The sequence below is a fragment of the Heptranchias perlo genome, chromosome 21, assembly GCF_035084215.1.
Source record: "Heptranchias perlo isolate sHepPer1 chromosome 21, sHepPer1.hap1, whole genome shotgun sequence".
In the NCBI taxonomy this organism is placed as follows: Eukaryota; Metazoa; Chordata; class Chondrichthyes; order Hexanchiformes; family Hexanchidae; genus Heptranchias; species Heptranchias perlo.
Genome location: NC_090345.1, coordinates 32246646 through 32266844, shown reverse-complemented (window position 1 = coordinate 32266844; position 20199 = coordinate 32246646). Strand labels below are relative to the sequence as shown.

General features: G+C 40.8%; 1 protein-coding gene across 1 annotated transcript in view; it reads left to right on the top strand.

Annotated features, from left to right (window-relative positions):
* LOC137340238 (cilia- and flagella-associated protein 46) overlaps positions 1-20199 on the top strand; it is a 303329-nt gene that overhangs the window by 226462 nt on the left and 56668 nt on the right. The window contains exons 48-51 of the mRNA XM_068002660.1: positions 1672-1865; positions 9209-9330; positions 13897-13976; positions 18914-19078. Coding sequence (XP_067858761.1) covers positions 1672-1865; positions 9209-9330; positions 13897-13976; positions 18914-19078 — 561 coding nt within the window. The remainder of the gene's footprint in view (positions 1-1671; positions 1866-9208; positions 9331-13896; positions 13977-18913; positions 19079-20199) is intronic.

The following is a 20199-nucleotide window of genomic DNA, read 5'->3' as shown; positions in this document are numbered from 1 at the left end:
AATTGGTCCCATTCCCCTGCCTTTTCCCCATAGCCCTGCAAATTTCCCTCTTCAAGTATTTATCTAATTCCCTTTTGCAAGTTATTATTGAATCCGCTTTCACCACCCTTTCAGGCAGTACATTCCACATCATAACAACCCGCTGCATAAAAAATTTTCTTTTCATCATGTCTCCGGTTCTTTTGCCATTTACCATAAATCTGTGTCCTCTGGTTACCGACCATTAGTGTTATTTTTTGAACAGGCACAGATACACCTACTTGAACGAGATTCAACTGCCCCAATCACTCGGATCACATTACAAAATAAACAAGCAATAGCAAAATGTGAAATATACAGTTTTATTTGTCATACATCACTTTCTCCAGAATGGTTATTATTTCCTTCTACATTTCGTGATTGAGTGTATGTTGAGCACTCAAAACAATGAGTGCACAAATTATACATTGCTGAAATTGTCCTCTTTTGTGAAAACCATGAACATATTCACAATGGTATCATAATGAGAGAAATGCTTTTAACAGGCTGGTTTCTTTAGTTGCTATTTTTATATCAGGGAAGAATAACATTGGGATAATTGACTACTACAGCTTTACAGCTTTAACAGTAAAAGAGCTAACTAACATGGAAGCAATTGTATAGCCTTCCTCAACTGAGGAACATTTATGTAATTTAATGAATCATTGATTCTCATCCTTGTTTTCAAATCCCTCCATGGCCACATCTCTCCCTACCTCTGTGACCTCCTCCAGCCCTACGACCCTCTGTGATCTCTGCTCTCCTCCAATTCTGGCCTCTTGCGCATCCCCAATTTTCATCGCTGTGCCACTGGCAGTTGTGCCTTCAGCTGCCTAGGCCCTAAGCTCTGGAATTCCTCCCTAAACCTCTCCACCTCTCTACCTTTCTCTCTTCCTTTAAGATGTTCCTTAAAACCTACCTCTCCTTACGTGGCTCGGTGTCAAATTTTGTTTGATAACACTCCCGTCAAGCATCTTGGAGCATTTTACTGCATTAAAGGCGCTATTTAAATGCAAGTTGTTGTTTTTTGTCAACATAACATGAGAATCTTCATTTTGTTGTATGACATTACAGAATAATGCTTATGTTTTCTTTTTTTTAAACTTATTTTTACAAAGTTGTTTTGAACTGTTAGTGCTGTGGAATGGAATATTTTCCATTTTTAACAGCCGGTGTCAACATTAAGTACTACACGGTCAGATATACCCTCTGCTCTGCCCCAACAATGTGCCTAGTATCAACTTCAATGCACTTGTGTGACATTTTTCCATTTTCTACAGCAGCCATCCTGTGGCTTTCTATATTAGATTGACAGTTTAATGAATATTTAGAAGTACTTTTGTACTGTGAGCTCATGCCTATTCGGAGCTCGATATAGACTACTCAAATAGGATCCTTACAGCCAGCAGAGTTTCATCCCATGAGTCTAAGCTGGATTTGAAACCATGTCTAAACAATGAAAGCCACTGAACCATCCAGTCCCAGTTTTACTTTGAACTTTAATGGACAAATAATTCTTTTAGTATAACAGTGATAAAGCTGATTTTGTTTTCTGACCGCTATTTTGATGTAGCTAAGCTTTCTACCTTTCTCATTGAATATTATTATGTTAATCTTTTAGCCAATCAAGTATTTTTTTTTATATACATTCAGATCTGGGTCTAACACAAGCTAAAATTGTTCGTACTTCTGTAAATCCTAAATTATTGTCAAGTCTGTTGACAAGTGTCTCCAGGTATAAGCAGAAACTGGCGCGTTATCTTTTAAAACTCGAATACCAGCACAATTACAAGATGCAAAGGAAGAATGCGTTTCAGAAAATACAAGAAGACATAAAACTCGATATGGTGAGTTAATTTGGTTTGCCATTTTAGGCCCAGTATATAATCATTATTATATCTTGTATATTTTGTCTCCAATGCAGAAATGAAAGCTTCTTTAATGCAAACAAATGCATATTGTCCCTATTTGTACAGTTTTTTCCAGGCTGGAAATCTACCATTTCATAGTATGTTATTATACTGCAGAACACAAATACTATATGATTTTGTTTAGTTGAATGATGATTCTTTTCACACAAACTTTCCTTAAGCTGTATATTGCCGATGTATGCAAGTTGATGTCATTTTTGCAATTCAAACTAGCAATTTCTATTTTTGAAATGATAAAGAAGTGATAAAACATTGCAGTTCAAATCTGTTGTTGGAAATTGGCCAAAAGATTACCATTTAAGAAAAAATCCAGAACAGAAATATTGACAACAATATTATTGGATAGGAGTGAGGATGTGACTGGTGAATCACTGAGCACAAGGGTGCAAGAGGAATGAGGCATGGGTGAGGATTGGTCACCTTCCCAGCAGAGGAAACTAAAGATGCCCATGGCTTTAGAACTGTGGGACCCAGAACTCATGGGTAATCGTCTAAAAAGAAGGATGTTTGAGCAACATCATACCTAGGCTTAGAGGTCAATCTCCAAGTGTTTGGCAGCTGACAGCTGTGACTCTGGAGTACACAACCTTTAGTTGCAGTAACAGCAGGAAAGTTTTTTCTTCATTGCAAGTATTAAAAGAATGTGTAGCAGCTGTATTAGAAGCAATGACAGGCCTTACCTCAGGAACAGCCAGTCGGAGACTCTGCCTCCCCTGAAACACAGACTGCAACCCTGGTGGAAGTAGGTCACTGATTGGATAGAACCCTGTGTATCGGCTCCAAAACACTGGAGGTCATCATGCAGGCCACTTTCTTGGAGCCTTTAGGATCTGACAGCTGCCATTACATCAGCCAGCCTACTGCTCAATAGAGACACAGATCCAGGGCCTAGCAGAATGGATATAGCAGGGCCAGACTTGCATGAAACTGCCATTTCTCAGGACAGCAGCACATACCAGGCACCTGACCTTTCCCCACAGATGCAAATGGCACACAGGAGGAGACACCAGGAAGAAGCACTAGAGGTGCAATCTGTAGCAGGTCCCTCAAGGAACAGAGGAGGCCCACCTTTATCCCATGAGCTTTTAGCACCACAGGAACAGCCAACTAATTCTTGCAATACAGGACCAGTATATTCCCCTAAGGGGCATGAGCTCTACTTACCAAATAAAACAGCTATGGTCGACAAAAGAGGTGAGAGATAACATAAAACTAAAGGAAAGAGCATACAAAAGTGCAGAGAATAGTGTAGATCCAAGGGACTGGGAGAGCTATAAAGAACAGCAAAGGAAGACAAAAAAGATAGTAATAACTTCAAAAAGGGAACCTGAAAAGAAACTTGCGAGGGATATCAAGATTAACACAAAATTTTTACAATTATGCTAGAAGAAAAAGGGTAGTCAAGGGCAATATTAGCCCTTTAAAAACAGATGCAGATAATATTGCAAATGAAAATAAGAAAATGGCAGACTTGTTGAATAATTACTTTGTGTCAGTCTTCACAGTAGAGGAAGAGAATATACTTGACATTCCAGGGAAACTAATAATGAATCAAGGACTGGAACTCACTAAAGTTAATGTAAGCAAGAAAACAGTATTAGAAAAAATAACAGCACTGAAGACTGACAAATCCCCAGACCTGATAGTTTCCACCCCAGGGTTTTAAAGGAAGTAGGTGAGGAAATTGCAGATGCTTTAGCCATAATCTTCCAAAGCTGTCTCAATTCAGGAATTGTCCTATTAGATTGGAAAATTACAAATGTAACTACATTATTTAAAAAGGTGAAATAGAGAAACCAGGAAATTATCGACCTGTTAGTCTAACATCTGTTGTGGGGACGTTATTGGAATCTATAATTAAGGAAAAAGTGACTGAGCATTTAGAGAAATTTGAACTGTTTAGAGAAAGCCAACATGGATCTGTAAAGGATAGGTCATGTCTAATGAACCCAGATGATTTTTTTGAGGAAGTAATTAAAGTAATAGAAAGGGGAATATCTTTGGATGTAGTTTATATGGACTTCCAGAAGGCATTTGATAAGGTTCCACATAAGAGACTGTTAGCTGAAATTAAAGCTCATGGAATTGAAGGCAAATAGTTGACCTGGTTAGGAGATTGGTTAGGTGGTAGAAGACAGAGCGTAGGGATAATGGGTATGTACTCGAATTGGAAGGAAGTAACTAGTGGTGTCCTGAGCTGGGGCCTCAGCTATTCACTATATTTATTAATGATTTAGATAACACAATAGAGAGCCATTTATCCAAGTTTGCCGTGACACAAAGATTGGTGGCACTGTAAGTAATGTAGTCAGGAGCATAAAATTACAAAGAGACATTGATAGATTAAGTGAGTGGGCAAAACTGGCAGATGAATTTCAATACAGGTTAGTATGAGGTCATCCATTTTGGACCAAAAAAGGATAGATCCGAGTATTTTTTAAATAGCGAAAAGCTAGGAACAGTGGAGGTCCAAATAGATTTAGGGGTCCGTGTACATAGATCACTAACATGTAGCAGTCAGGTACAAAAAATAATCAAAAAGGCTAATGGAATGTTAGCCTTTATAACTGGAGGCCTAGAAAGGGGAGGAGGTTTTGCTACAGCTATACAAATCCCTGGTTAGACTATATCCGGAGTACTGTATACAGTTCTGGGCACCAAACCTTAGAAAGCATATATTGGCCTTGGAAGGAGCGCAGTGCAGATTTACCAGAATGTTATCAGGGCTCCAAGGGTTAGATTATGAGGCAAGATTACATAGACTAGGCTTGTATTCCCTGGAATAAAGACGTTTCCAGGATTTTGAAAGGAATTGATAGGTTAAATCGAGAGAAACTTTTTCTGCTAGTGGGGGAGTCTAGGACAAGGGGACATTACCTTAAAATCAGAGCTTGGTCATTCAGGAGAGAAATTAGGAAACACTTCTTCATGTAAAGGATGGTAGAAGTATGCAACTCTCTCCCACAAAAAGTAGTAGATGCTAACAGAAAATAGGAGCAGGAGTAGGCCATTCACCCTTCGAGCCTGCTCTGCCATTCAATATGATCATGGCTGATCCTCTATCTCAATACCATATTCCCGCTCTCTCCCCATACCCCTTGATGCCTTTTGTGTCTAGAAATCTATCTAGCTCTTTCTTAAATATATTCAGTGACTTGGCCTCCACAGCCTTCTGTGATAGAGAATTCCACAGGTTCACCCAACCTCTGAATGAAGAAATTTCTCCTCATCTCAGTCCTAAATGTCTTATCCCGTATCCTGAGACTGTGACCCCTCTTTCTGGACCCCCCAGCCAGGGGAAACATCCTCCCTGCATCCAGTCTGTCTAGCCCTGTCAGAATGTTATATGTTTCAATGAGAGACTAGCTCAATTAATAATTTTAAATTTGAGATCGATAGATTTTTGCTAACCTAGGGTATTAAGTGATATGGAGCCAAGGCAGATGATGGAGTTAGGATACAGATCAGCCATGATCTCTTTGATTGGTGGAACAGACTCAAGGGGCTGAATGGCCTACTCCTGTTCCTGTGTTCCTAATACTGACCCTCAGGTTGCACCTGGGAAAAGCACTGGAACAGGAGCAAAAAAAGGCACGTTTAAATACCCAGGGACGCTTGATGTGAGGAGGGACTATACTGGCTTATATTCATGTTTGCTTGTAATAAAAAAGATGCACTTTTTTCATGTACAGTTAGTCATGAAGACAGGCAAGGTCATATAGGGCCAAAGAAGTTTGACGTGATGTGATGTTCTAGGATGGGTAAAAGGATTTGTAATTTGTGAAAGTTGAGATGAAGGAGTAATGGCAGTGATGACCAAGGTAAACTGTGCTAAACAGTTGAAAAAAATTCATTGATGAGTTCACATATCCCTTGTAGCTGTCACCGAGAAGTCCTCTGAATGATGATGTTCCTAATGTTCCACTCTATGTTCTTATGCCTCCAAAACAGTCATATCCACCTCCTAAGGAATAGAAACATAGAAAATGGAGCAGGAGTAGGCCATTCGGCCCTTTGAGCCTCCTCTACCATTCAATATGACCATGGCTGATCCTCTACCTCAATACCATATTCCTGCTCTCTCCCCATACCCCTTGATGCCTTTTATGTCTAAAAATCCATCTAGCTCCTTCTTAAATATATTCAGTGACATGGCCTCCACAGCCTTCTGTGGTAGAGAATTCCACAGGTTCACCATCCTGTGAGTGAAGAAATTTCTCCTCAGCTCAGTCCTAAATGTCCTATCCCTTATCCTGAGACTGTGACCCCTTGTCCTGGACCCCCCAGCCAGGGGAAACATCCTCCCTGCATCCAATCTGTCTAGCCCTGTCAGAATTTTATATGTTTCAATGAGATCCCCTCTCATTCTTCTAAACTCGAGTGAGTACAGGCCGAGTCAACCCAATCTCTCCTCATATGACAGTCCTGCCATCCCAGGAATCAATCTGGTGAACCTCGCTGCACTCACTCTATGACAAGTATATCCTTTCTTAGGTAAGGAGACTAAAACTGCACACAGTACTCCAGGTGTGGTCTCACCAAGGTCCTGTATAACTGCAGTAAGACATCCTTGTTCCTATACACAAATCCTCTTGCAATGAAGGCCAACATACCATTTGCCTTCCTAACTGCTTGCTGCATCTGCATATTTGCTTTCAGTGACTGGTGTACAAGAACACCCAGGTCCCTTTGTACATCAACATTCCCCAATCTATCACCATTTAAATAATACTCTGCCTTTCTGTTTTTCCTTCCGTCGTGGATCACTTCACATTTATCCACATTATACTGCATCTGCCATGTATTTACCCACTCACTCAACTTGTCTAAATCGCCTTGAAGCCTCTTTGCATCCTCCTCGCAACTCATGATCCCACCTAGTTTTGTGTCATCAGCAAACTTGGAAATATTACATTTGGTTCCCTCATCCAAATCATTGATATATATTATGACTAGCTGGGTACCGCACTAGTCACTGTCTGCCATCCTGAAAAAGACCCATTTATTCCTACTCTCTGTTTCTTGTCTGTTAACCAATTTTCAATCCATGCCAGTATATTACCCCCAATTCCATGTGCTTTAATTTTGCACACTAACCTCTTATGTGGGACTTTATCAAAGGCCTTCTGAAAATCCAAATATTTCTTCATGAATCTTCATGTTCATGTCTTTTTGGATGACTATGGTGTGCAGGGCACAGCAAACTATAACTATGCAGGTTACACGCTCTGGGGCGTATTGCACAGTCCCTCCTGATGTAACAAAGCAGAAAACGTGTCCCTTAAGACCCTGCAGTTCTCTCTCTGACAACTCTGATAGAAGCCTGTGTCTTGTTGCAGTGCTCCTCAGCTGCTGTTCTGGCAATTCTTAGAGGGGTTATTATCCATGACAGCAAGGGATACGCTTTATCACCCACAAGCCATCCATTCATTTGACTGTCTTTCTTGAAGAGAACATAAGAATATAAGAAATAGGAGCAGGAGCAGGCCATCCAGCCGCTTAAGCCTGCTCCACCATTCAATCAGATCGTGGCTGATTTTCTACCTCAATGCCATTTTCCTCCACTAGCCCCATATCCCTTGATGCCTTTAATATCTAGAAATCTGTCGATCTCTGTTTTGAATGTACTCAATGACTGAGCCTCCAAAGCCCTCTGGGGTAGAGAATTCCAAAGATTCACCACCCTCTGAGTGAAGAAATTTCTCCTCATCTCAGTTTTAAATGGCCTACCCCTTATTCTGAGACTGTGACCCCTGGTTCTAGACTCCCCAGCCAGAGGAAACATCCTCCCTGCATCTACCCTATTGAGCCCTGTAAGAATTTTGTATGTTTCAATGAGATCACCTCTCATTCTTCTAAACTCTAGAGAATACAGCCCCAGTCTACTCAATCTCTCCTCATACAACAATCCCGCCATCCCAGGAATTAGTCTGGTGAACCTTCGTTGCACTGCCTCTATGGCAAGTATATCCTTCCTTAGGTAAGGAGACCAAAATTGTACACAATAGCTAGGGATGGAAGAATTCCTGAGGATGAATGCACCGTGGCAACTTGTAGCAAATCTGGCATTGATGTGGAGGATTATTTGCATCTGGTTACACACAATCTGGTCATTTTGCGACTGATACCCCTTTCTATTAAGAAAGTTGAAGGAGTTCACAGTGCTCTGTGGCACCATCTATTGCATCCTGCACTTTGAGGAACCCAGCAATACAATAAATCTGTATGGCCCTATGACACTGCTGCCTTGCAGTAATGTTAATTGGATGAATTCCCCAGCATTCCTAAGTATGTCAATTATCTGATGAATGAATGCCTGTACAATAGCTTGTGTGATATTACATAGATGCTCTGGGGCTGCTTGAAATGACTCAATAGCATAAAAGTTGAATACAGTCATCATTTTCCCAGCCACAGTCTGGACAGATGAGCTTGGCTGCAGACCTACATCTAGTAGTTGGCACAACTCCCTTACTTCCCCTTTGGTGAAGTGAACTCTTCTTAGACAGAGAGGTTCTTACAGAGATCTTCATACAATCTGCATGCCCTGTAAGTTTTTTGGGGTGGAGGTAATATCTTGTAGGGCGCATTATCCTCAAATGCTATTTCATTCTCCTTTCCTTCATGTTTTACTGCTCCTTCTCCATTTAAAATTGCAAACAAAGGAATGGCCAATGGGAACCCTGTCCTTGGTACTCAGAACCTCTTACGTAGGTGGGGGCAAAAATATCTCAGTGGTCTCATAGGCCCTTAGGCAGTCAGAGGCAAGTCTAGCTCTATCAAGGTGCAAGGTGAAAAAAGACACTTTAAAGCTGTTCTGTAACTTAAGCAATATGTCTTGAAAGTTTCTTCAGGCTGTAGTCTCCAAAATAAAGCATTTTTGCCAGTCCCAGCTGAAGTAGGAGGCAAAAATAAAAACCATTAATCATGAAGTTCAAAAAAAAAGAAATCAAAATTGTACAGTCAGCAATAGCTTCCAATATAGGAAAGGAAAAAGCAAATCAATCAAATTGGGTATATGGGTACATAGTAGTCAAAGCTATTGATTTACAGTTTTCATGGAAAATGGAGAGTCATGGAATTCAATCTCAAAAACCAGTAAAAATCGCAGAATACCATACAATAAAAAACATAATTGGTCACTAAATCAGTGGCCCTGAGAATTATGCATTATGCGTTGCTTTATATGGGAGATTTGCTAGTAACATGTTTTGTTTAAGATACCATTGTTTTACTTTACTGTTTTATTTTCAAATTAGAAGAAAACAAAAACTACTGCAGAAAATGAAAGCTGGCTTGATGCAGACTTTTCCAGAATTGTCAAATCCATGGAGGATTACCTGAATCCTGTTTTGTCACAGTTTGACTTTACGTTCGTTCCGTAAGTACTCACAATGTATAGAAGTTATGCCTTTTTCCTGTAACAGCCAGTAACATAAACCTAAGGCTCACTGCTGCCTTGATTATGTGGTATGATACTGCTTCTTGCCTAATGACAAGTACAAAGGTTCACTGCCATCATGAACCCCACTTGTAAAATGTGAAATGGTAAGCCAAAGAAAGCAGCAAGGAATTGTTACTATATAGAAGTTTTAAGAGTGTAAGACATCACACTTTATATAAAATACCAGAAAATTTGAACTGAACTGACTTTATATCAGGCAATTAGAAATATATGTGGATTTTTCAGTAGTTTGGTATGGATTCTCTTAACCATGGTGATGGGTTTTCATGCCTGGATACCTGGATGACCAAGAACAAAATGATTTTTTGGGTGAAATTCTGTGGGAGACCAGATAAGGCCACCTGAGAGATCCTATCCCAAAAATCTGTGGGGGCAACATTTCAATGTAAGTGCTGAGATGCACCTGCCAGGGACCTCTGGCTGGAGTATGCAGGGTGAGAAGGAGGCTTCTTAATATTAATAATCTGGGAGGTTATCTATACCACTAGGGGCTAGACTTAGGCACCGGGCAGTGGAGAAGCAACAAAATGCTGCATTGGCTGCCCGTTCTGGAGTGCACCCTCCTCCTGGAAACATGTCCATAGAGCTGCATTGGCCCCTTTTATAAATACTTGAAACATTTTTTAAATCTTTGGGGGTACAGGCCGCAGCCCCGACCTGTATGCCCAGGTGGGTTTCATATATGCCGGCTGGACATTGACAATGGGGAAATGGCGGACATGTTGAGTCATTGACAATGGGGAAATGGCGGACATGTGAACCATTACTTTGCGTCAGTATTTACAGTAGAAAAAGAGGATAGCATGCTGGAAATCCCAAGAAAGCTAATATTGAATCGGGGACAAGGACTCAATAAAATTAACATAAGTAAAGCAACAGTAATGAAGAAAATAATAGCACTAAAGAGTGAAAAATCCCCAGGACCAGATGGTTTCCATCCCAGGGTTTTAAAGGAAGTAGGTGAGCACATTGCGGATGCCCTAACTATAATCTTTCAAAGTTCTCTAGATTCAGGAACTGTCCTTCCAAATTGGAAAATTGCACATATCACTCCGCTTTTTAAGAAAGGGGAGAGAGGGAAACCAGGGAATTATAGACCAGTTAGCCTAACATCTGTTGTGGGGAAAATGTTGGAGTCTATAATTAAGGATAGGGTGACTGAACACCTTGAAAATTTTCAGTTAATCAGAGAGAGCCAGCATGGATTTGTGAAAGGTAGGTCGTGTCGGACAAACCTGATTGAATTTTTTGAAGAGGTGACTAAAGTAGTGGACAGGGGAATGTCAATGGATGTTATTTATATGGACTTCCAGAAGGCATTTGATAAGGTCCCACATAAGAGACTGTTGGCTAAGATAGAAGCCCATGGAATCGAGGGAAAAGTACGGACTTGGTTAGGAAGTTGGCAGAGCGAAAGGGGACAGAGAGTAGGGATAATGGGTAGGTACTCACATTGGCAGGATGTGACTAGTGGAGTCCCGCAGGGATCTGTCTTGGGGCCTCAATTATTCACAATATTTATTAACGACTTAGATGAAGGCATAGAAAGTCTCATATCTAAGTTTGCCGATGACACAAAGATTGGTGGCATTGTAAGTAGTGTAGATGAAAACATAAAATTACAAAGCGATATTGATAGATTAGGTGAATGGGCAAAACTGTGGCAAATGGAATTCGATGTAGACAAATGTGAGGTCATCACTTTGGATCAAAAAAGGATAGAACAGGATTCTTTCTAAATGGTAAAAAGTTAAAAACAGTGGATGTCCAAAGGGACTTAGGGGTTCAGGTACATAGATCATTGAAGTGTCATGAACAGGTGCAGAAAATAATCAATAAGGCTAATGGAATGCTGGCCTTTATATCTAGAGGACGAGAGTACAAGGGGGCAGAAGTTATGCTGCAGCTATACAAAACCCTGGTTAGTTTGCACCTGGAGTACTGTGAGCAGTTCTGGGCACCACACCTTCGAAAGGACATATTGGCCTTGGAGGGAGTGCAGCGTAGGTTTACTAGAATGATACCCGGACTTCAAGGGTTAAGTTACGAGGAGAGATTACACAAATTGGGGTTGTATTCTCTGGAGTTTCGAAGGTTAAGGGGTGATCTGATTGAAGTTTATAAGATATTAAGGGGAACAGATAGGGTGGATAGAGAGAAACTATTTCCGCTGGTTGCGGATTTTAGGAGTAGGGGGCACAGTCTAAAAATTAGAGCCAGACCTTTCAGGAGCGAGATTAGAAAACATTTCTACACACAAAGGGTGGTTGAAGTTTGGAACTCTCTTCCGCAAACGGCAATTGATACTAGCTGAATTGCTGAATTTATATCTGAGACAGATAGCTTTTTGGCAACCAAAGGTATTAAGGGATATGGGCCAAAGGCAGGTATATGGAGTTAGATCACAGATCAGCCATGATCTTATCAAATGGCAGAGCAGGCACGAGGGGCTGAATGGTCTACTCCTGTTCCTATGGAGGCCAATATGCCTGCTTTCACTGATGGATTCCCAGGCTGGGGACAAGAAAACTCCCAGTCTGGGAGTTCCCTCTCCTAGCCAATGCCACCTTTGTCATTAGTGATCTTGATTGAAGTGGGTGAGGCTTTACCCCAAACAAGGTCCCACGGAAATTAAGGTCAGGATCCGGCATATCCAGGCCACGGCCTAATTTTCAACGCTTCTGCCACACTCCTGCTGGACTTATTGCAGAAGTGCACCGGAAGGGTCATGAATTTTCAGACCTCCTATAATGATTGTCAGTCAGGGTAGACAAATTATCCATGTAAAATCAAGAGTTTATCCCGATCAAAAGAGAACAGATTTCTACTCCAGGTAAAAGGCTGGGGACTGTGCTATATATTAAACCAAAGGGCCTTAAATAGATTCCTAAATCAAGGGAATTTCAAGGTGGTCACATTATAACAAATTATACACACAGTGTGCTCAGGAGAATGGTTAGTCCTGTCGATCTAAAGTATGCATACTTCCAGGTTGCCATACAGTAGTGCCATCACAAGTTTTTAAATTTCAATTTGAAGAGCAAATTTAGCAGTACAAGTTTCTCAACATTAGCTTCTCTTCAGTGCAGAGAGTTTTCAGGAAGTGTCTCCTGTGGTCATCGCATATCGCAGTGTGCAGCATGTCCATATATAGCCATACTTTAGACGAATGTCCTATCAGAGCCCCTTGCTTGAAGCATACTAACACAGCTATGTGCCAGACACTCAATACGGTTCAAGAGCTGCAATTCACGGTCAACTATGAGAAGTCCCAGCTGCAAGCTAAACAGGACGGAAGGGTGTTATGCCTTCCGACTGGTTTACAGTTCTCTGGGATCTGACAACCCCCTTACCGGAAGGGTTGTAGATCCCAGCTAAAGGTTATTTTAGGTCCAAAAACAGCAGGCATCTTTAGTTCCCAACACCTGACATTTTATGTGACCATTTTGGGTGAACTTGCAAAGCTAATGGTTCCTCTGTACAGCTTCCCTTTCCCAACCTGTAGGTATATTCCCTACGTTACAACAGTGACCACACTTCACAAAAGTACTTCTTTGGCTGTGAAGTGCTTTTGGACATCCTGAAGTCGTGAAAGGTGCTATGTAGATGTAAATTCTTTCTTTTCTTTCCCTTTCTGCCCTTTCTTTCTGTCTTTCTTTCTTAAGACACATTTTAGTTCATAGGTGACAAAATATCCATTCATAAGAATAGTTGGTGACACTAAGTCCTAGGAGAAAATCCAGCATAAAAACCCAAAAGCTTAATGGTCACTCCCAGTTTCATTTAGGTAAAGAAATTCTTCCATCATTTTATCTAATGCCACACAAGCCAGGCTGGTATATTGTTTCCACTATGTAGGTAATCTCAGAGCCCTAATTATATCTCTTACACACAGCAATTTAGAAGACTTGATAGCAATTACTTTCCTGTGCAAAAATCTAATACAAACTACCAAATGCATGATATAGTACATCTACACTGATGCTATCTTAAAAGAAAGAGGCTCAGACTTGGATTGAGAGTTGTTTCACCTGTTCCACCACTGGTTCTTGGACCTCTCAATCAGGTTTCAGTTGATAGTGTAAGGTAATTTTTTTGAGACTGCACTCCTGGTATGGCACTTCACTCAATGGGAGCATAGAATGGAGAAGCAGTCAGAATATTGAATTCGGGTCACTCCTAATTTTCTGATGTTTAAAATTAAATCATCTGAAAATTGGGAGAAACACGAATTCGGTGTGTTGACCTCAGTGCCAAGCGAGCATGGCATTCCAATTTTTACTCTCGTGTGTAAACTGTCACATGCAACAATTATTTCACATTTACTGAATGTTACCCATGCAGATGTTTAGTTTTTAGTGCGGTTGGTGGTAAGAGATTCTGGGAAACTAAACTGAAGCCAATCAAGATAGGTTATATTTCTATGGTGTGTGGGAGGTGGATATCTTTTGAAGATAAGTTTTAATTATGTATGGTTTTCAGTCCAGGAGCAGCCATGGATTCAGGGAAATCAAAATCCAAATGGAAAGAGGAAAAACCAATGGGTGGAAAGTCAACTCCAGGTATGCGTCGAGTAACTAGAGAAGAATTTCACTGACATGTTGTAAAGTGACTAATCTTGAGTTATATTTATCTAGATAAGAAATGAAGAAATCAGATTTATGTTCCATTGGGATTTGCTATGTAGTTTCTTCATAAACATTCTGAACTTGCACTAATATCATTGGCAGCTCTTCCTTTTAACTAGCAATGCTACACAAAGCAACAAAACAATGTATTTATATTTTATAATGAGATTTCAGCATCAGATTTTTATTATTTGGCTCACCTTTAAAATCCATATTATTCACCGTCCCAAGCCCCACCTCAGTTCCTGCCTGAGATATCTCCTTTCTTTCCTCAGCCTCTGCACCGAGCAGCTCCTCATTTTCAATGATTTCAATCTCCATCTAAGTCTCCTTGCCCTCTCTTCCGAATTCACTGTTCTTCTGTCCTCCCTAAATCCCTTCCTCCATATAAAATCTTCTACCCGTATCCATAACCACCCCTTGACCTCGCCATGTCCGATAGAGCCTCAACTCCCATGGTCTTAAACATGGTCATGCCGTGTGCAACCGCTTGTTTGTACCCCTCACCATCCATATCCTCCTACCCTCTTTGAACCTAATTTCTTTCTATATCTACCATGGAATAAAATCTACCCCCATGTCATTTACAACTGTACTCTTAAACTACTGACTGCCTAACCTTTGGCTTCCCATTCGCCATGATACCTCTGCAGTTGTTGTCCCAAGCAAAACCTTCACTATCTCTCTTCCTGGTCCTGGAATGACTCCATCATTGCTTCCTCAAGTCCAAGGATGGCAAATTTTGAGTGTACCCGGCACATAACTGGATTAGCCATTCATTACCAGATTTGGCTCAACCATATCCATCACTACCGAACAGTCTATCTGCCAAAACCATCCATTACTTAAGATCATCCTGGAGGGCAAAGATCCAGGTTTGTTTTCTCTATTACCAACTGCCCCCTGAAACCTCTCTCCGCTACCCCCTCCACCCTCACCTCTTTAAAAAAAAATAAGCGTGAGGAACTCCTGGATTTCCTTGTCACCAAGAGAGTGACCAGATGCTTCTGCTGCTTCACCCTCCACCTTTTTCCCATCAAAACAAATCTCCCTGTTCCCCTCCTACCCTAGCCCTAAACCCCTTGTCTCCCTCTAATTTCTGCCCCAATTTTCCGGCCCTATTCCTTCTTCAAGCTCATCTTGTTCATGAGATCTACTTGTTGCACGCTGGACTTCATTGCCACTAACCCCTGGCCTCCATTCTAGCTAACATTGTAAATGTTTCCTATGCTTGAGCACAGTTCAAAACTGCCATCATTACTCCTCTCCTCAATAAGCTCACACCTCATCCCTCAACCTCAAGACTCATGAACATGTTGTCGCCTCCCAGATCTGTGCCCATCTCTCCTGCAGCTCCCTGTTGGAATCCCTCCAATCACATTTCCAGTCCTTTAACAGCACGAAAACAGCTCTATTCAGTCATGAACAGCATTCTCTGTGACCACGGTGCATTATCGCTTCTCAACCACTCAGCAAATTTGATTTGGTCGATCACACCGTCCTCCAATATTTCTCTTCCATTGACCAGCTTTGTGAGACTGCTCTCACTTGGTTTCACTCTTATCTATCTAATTGTAGCCAAAACATCTCCGGCTATGGCTTTTCTTGCCACTACTGCAACATCAGCTCAGCAGTTCCCCAAGGATCTATCCTTGGCCTCCTTCTCTTCCTCATCTACATGCTGTTCTTTGGTGCCATGGAGTCAGCTTCGACACATGTGTTAATGTCACCCAGCTTTGAGTCTTGATTTTCCACTGCCTCTGTGCTACCAGACTGCTTCTCCAGTATAAGGTTTTGGATGAGTTGTAATCTCCTCCAACTAAACATCGAGAAGCCATTGTCTTCAGGTCCCATCACAAATTTCATACTCTCACCACTGACGACTCCTCCCTGCCCATGTCTCAAGCTGAACTAGGCTGTTCACAACCCCAGTGTCCTCGTTGATCCTGAGCTGAGTTTCCAACCCCATATTCTCTCCATAATAAAAACCAATTGCATCCACCTCCATAACATCACCCTCCTCCATCCCTACCCCTGCCCATATGCTGCTGAAACTATCGTTCATGCCTTTGTCACCTCCCGATTCGAATGTGATCCATTCTTCAATGAAAGAAGTAATTAGCACACAATTGACTGCTTTTTTTAGGTGTCTGTTTCACTACTTAGAGAAAAATCCTAGAAGAGGACAGGCATTGTATTTTCAGGCCACTACCAAAGCACTTCTGTAAACTGCTGCTACACAAAAACTGCCTGGGGTGGTTCTCCCAGTAGCTTTCCCTCAATTCCTATGGGGAAGTGCCTAGTCTCCATTCAGTACCTCCCACCTGAAGGCACAGCTGAGATCAAGAGCTCCCCATGTGCGAATGTCAGTTAAGTACCTGCGCTATTCCATTCCGTTAAACAGCAAAACGTGCTGCATTGTGTTCAAATGTCTGTTTATACAAACTCTACATGTGTATGTGTGTGTGGTCTTTCTAGTAAACCATTTTGCAGGATTTTTTTTTTGCTCAGACTTTTTTTTACTTTCATAGAATTTCATATTGAGTTTGAGAATGATGTAGTTGAGTCCGAAACTAGGGTCTTAAATTTAAACAAGGTCAATTATGTAGGTATGAGGGGTAAGTTGGCTGAGGTAGGTTGGGAAATTCGTTTAAAAGATATGACAGTAGATAAGTAATGGCAAACATTTAAAGAAATAACTCATAATTCTCAACAAATATATATTCCCTTGAGGAATAAAAGCTCCACGGGACAAATGATCCAATCGTGGCTAACTAGAGAAGTTAAGGATAGTATTAGATTAAAAGAAGAGGCTTGCAATGTTGCCAAAAAGAGTAGTAAGCCTGAGGATTGGGAGGATTTTAGAAATCAGCAAAGGATGACAAAGAAATTGATAGAGGTGGAAAACTGAATATGAGAGTAAACTAGTAAGAATTATAAAAACGGATTATAAGAGCTTCTACAAGTATGTAAAAAGGAAGAGATTAGCAAAAGTAAATGTGGGTCCCTTCGAGGCAGAGATAGGAGAAATTATAATGGGGAATAAGGAAATGGCAGAGACGTTAAACAAATATTTTGTATCTGGCTTCACAGTAGAAGACACAAAAAAATGTACTGGACGTAGTGGGGAATCAAGGGTCTAATGAAAGTGAGGAACTTCAAGTAATTAAGATTAGTAAAGAAAAATTACTGTAAAAACTAGTGGGATTAAACACTGACAAATCCCCTGGACCTGATGGCCTACATCCTAGGATTTTAAAAGAGGTTGCTGCAGATATAGTCGATGCGTTGGTTTAGAGCTTCCAGAATTCCCCAGATTCTGGAACGGTCTCTGTGAATTGGAAGGTAGCAAATATAACTCCACTTTTCAAGAAAGGAGGGGGAGAGAAAACAGGGAACTATAAAACAGTTAGCCTGACATCAATAGTAGGGAAAATGCGAGAATCTATAATTAAGGATGTAGTAACTGGGCACTTAGAAAATCATAATATGAGTAGGCAGAATCAACACGGTTACATGAAAGGAAAATCGTGTTTGACAAATCTCATTTTTTAAGGGTGTAACTAGCAGGGTAGATAAGGGGCAACCAGTGGATGTAGTATATTTGGATTTTTAAAAGGCATTCGATAAGGTGCTACACAAGAGGTTGTTACACAAGATTAGGACTCATGAGATTGGGGGTAATATATTAGCATGGATTGAGGACTGGTTAATGGACAGAAAACAGAAAGTAGGAATAAACGGGTCATTTTCAGGTTGGCAGGCTGTAACTAGTGGGGTGCCGCAAGAATCAGTGCTTGGGCCTCAGCTATTTACACTCTATATCAATGACTTAGATGAAGGGACCGAGTGTAATGTATCCAAATTTGCTGACGATACAAAGCTAGGTGGGAAAGTAAGCTGTGAGGAGGACAGAAATAGTTTGCAAAGGGATATAGACAGGTTAAGTGAGTGGGGAAGAAGGTGGCAGATGGAATATAATGTGGGGAAATGTGAGATTATTCACTTTGGTTGGAAAAATTGAAAAACGGAATATTTTTTAAATGGTGAGAAACTATTAAATGTTGTTGTTCAGAAAGATTTGCGTGTCCTTGTACACGAAACACAGAAAGTTAACATTCAGGCACTGCAAGCAATTAGGAAGACAAATGGTATGTTGGCCTTTATAGCAAGGTGTTTGGAGTACAAGAGTAAGGAAGCCTTGCTGCAATTGTACAGGGCTTTGGTGAGACCACTCTTAGAGTACTGTGTACAGTTGTGGTCTCCTAACCTAAGGATGGATATACTTGCCTTAGAGGCAGTGCAATGAAGGTTCACTAAATTAATTCCTGGGTTGAGAGGGTTGTCCTATGAGGAAAGATTGAGTAGAATAGGTTTATACTCTCTGGAGTTTAGAGGTGACCTTGTTGAAACATAAGATTCTAAGATGGCTTGACAGGGTAGATGCTGAGAGGTTGTTTCCCCTGGCTGGAGAGTCTAAAACTAGGGCACATAGTCTCAGGATTACGGGTCGGACATTTAGGACTGAGATGAGGAGGAATTTCTTCACTCAGAGGGTTGTGAATCTTTGGAATTCTCTACCCCAGAGGGCTGTGGATGCTCAATCACTGAGTATATTCAAGACTGAGATCGATGGATTTTTGGACTCTAAGGGAATCAGGGGATATGGGGATCAAGCAAGAAAATGGAGTTGAGGTCGAAGGTCAGCCATGATCTTATTGAATGGTGAAGCAGGCCCGAGGGGCCGTATGGCCTACTCCTGCACCTATTTGTTATGTTCTTATGTTAATTGTTTAATGTCACTGTTGCTTCAATATTGTTTCACTGAAGTCATTCTGAAACCAATTTTTTTTTTTATCAAACTTTCCTAGGCCAATCTCAAAATTTAGGAGAATTTGTAATTCTGTTGGCTGACATACTATTGTTGGAACTACCTTTGGAGGCACTGAAGGTCTTGCACAATGATGTAATCAGCTCAGTGTCAAGAGACTTCTCATTGCAGTTACTGTACAATCGTCTACACAGAGATGAGTCAGGTAACAGATAAATGAATAAGTTGATTAATCTGAATCTTCTCAGTTCACAGAAAATCAACAACTTGCAGTCATATAGCGTGTTTAATGTAAAAAAATGTCCCAAAGGACTTCACAGAGGTGTGAGGAAAACGGATGCTGAGTCCAAGAAGGAGCAATTAGGAGGCGTGAGTGTGGGTTTTGAGGGTCTTAAAGGTGGAGAGAAAGATGGAGGGGTTTAGGAAGTAAATTTTGAGACGTGATATCTAGGTTGCTGAAAGCATGCGTCAATAATGGGGTGAAGATGAAGGGACAGGGGATGGCGATACAAGGGCTGAAGTCAAAGGAACAGAGTATTTGGGGGATTGTAGGGCTGGAGGAAGTTATGGAGAAGTCTGTAAAATCTCCATTCACAATGTGTTGACCTTTTTATGTTTGATCTCAGGCTATACTTCAAAACAATATAACAGATCTTGTATCATGAAATTGCCATAGTAGTTTACTAATTTATCTTGCATTTGATTTCTGATTTTGAGCTGTGTACAAATGTATTTGCTTGGTTATTTCATGCCACGCATTCTAGCTTCTGCCATCCCCTATATTTGCTATTGGAACTCAAAACTCATAATAGCATCATTTCATTGAGAAAATAATATATTTTTGGATTTAAAATTAACTCATTTTTGTAATTTCTAGAATGTACATTTTATATTCTCAACATGCTGTATTTTAAAGTGTTGCCTATCCATTTCAAGAGTGTTGAATTCATGCATTCAGTTCATGATTTCGTAGTCTATCTTTTTTGTAATTATTTTTTGTAAGATATAGTATAGTATCTGCCTTACTCTTGTTTAGATCTCTGTGCTACATATCAGACTCAGGCTGAAAGGATGGGCAGATAACATGCTGCAAAGCATCTGCCACTGTTATTCTGTAAACAGCTGTTAGATGGTGAACAGCCCCAGGATAACTACCCACAAAATTTCACCTTTCATTTTATGGAAGGCACCTTACACTGTTTGGTTTCACCCACATCGGTTCAATTGGGTCCAGAGCTCCCCACATATAGACACATACACAAATCGACATCCCACCACTCTGGCTCTATACAATGTAGTTCAATGCACTTCATTCCCTGACTGCTG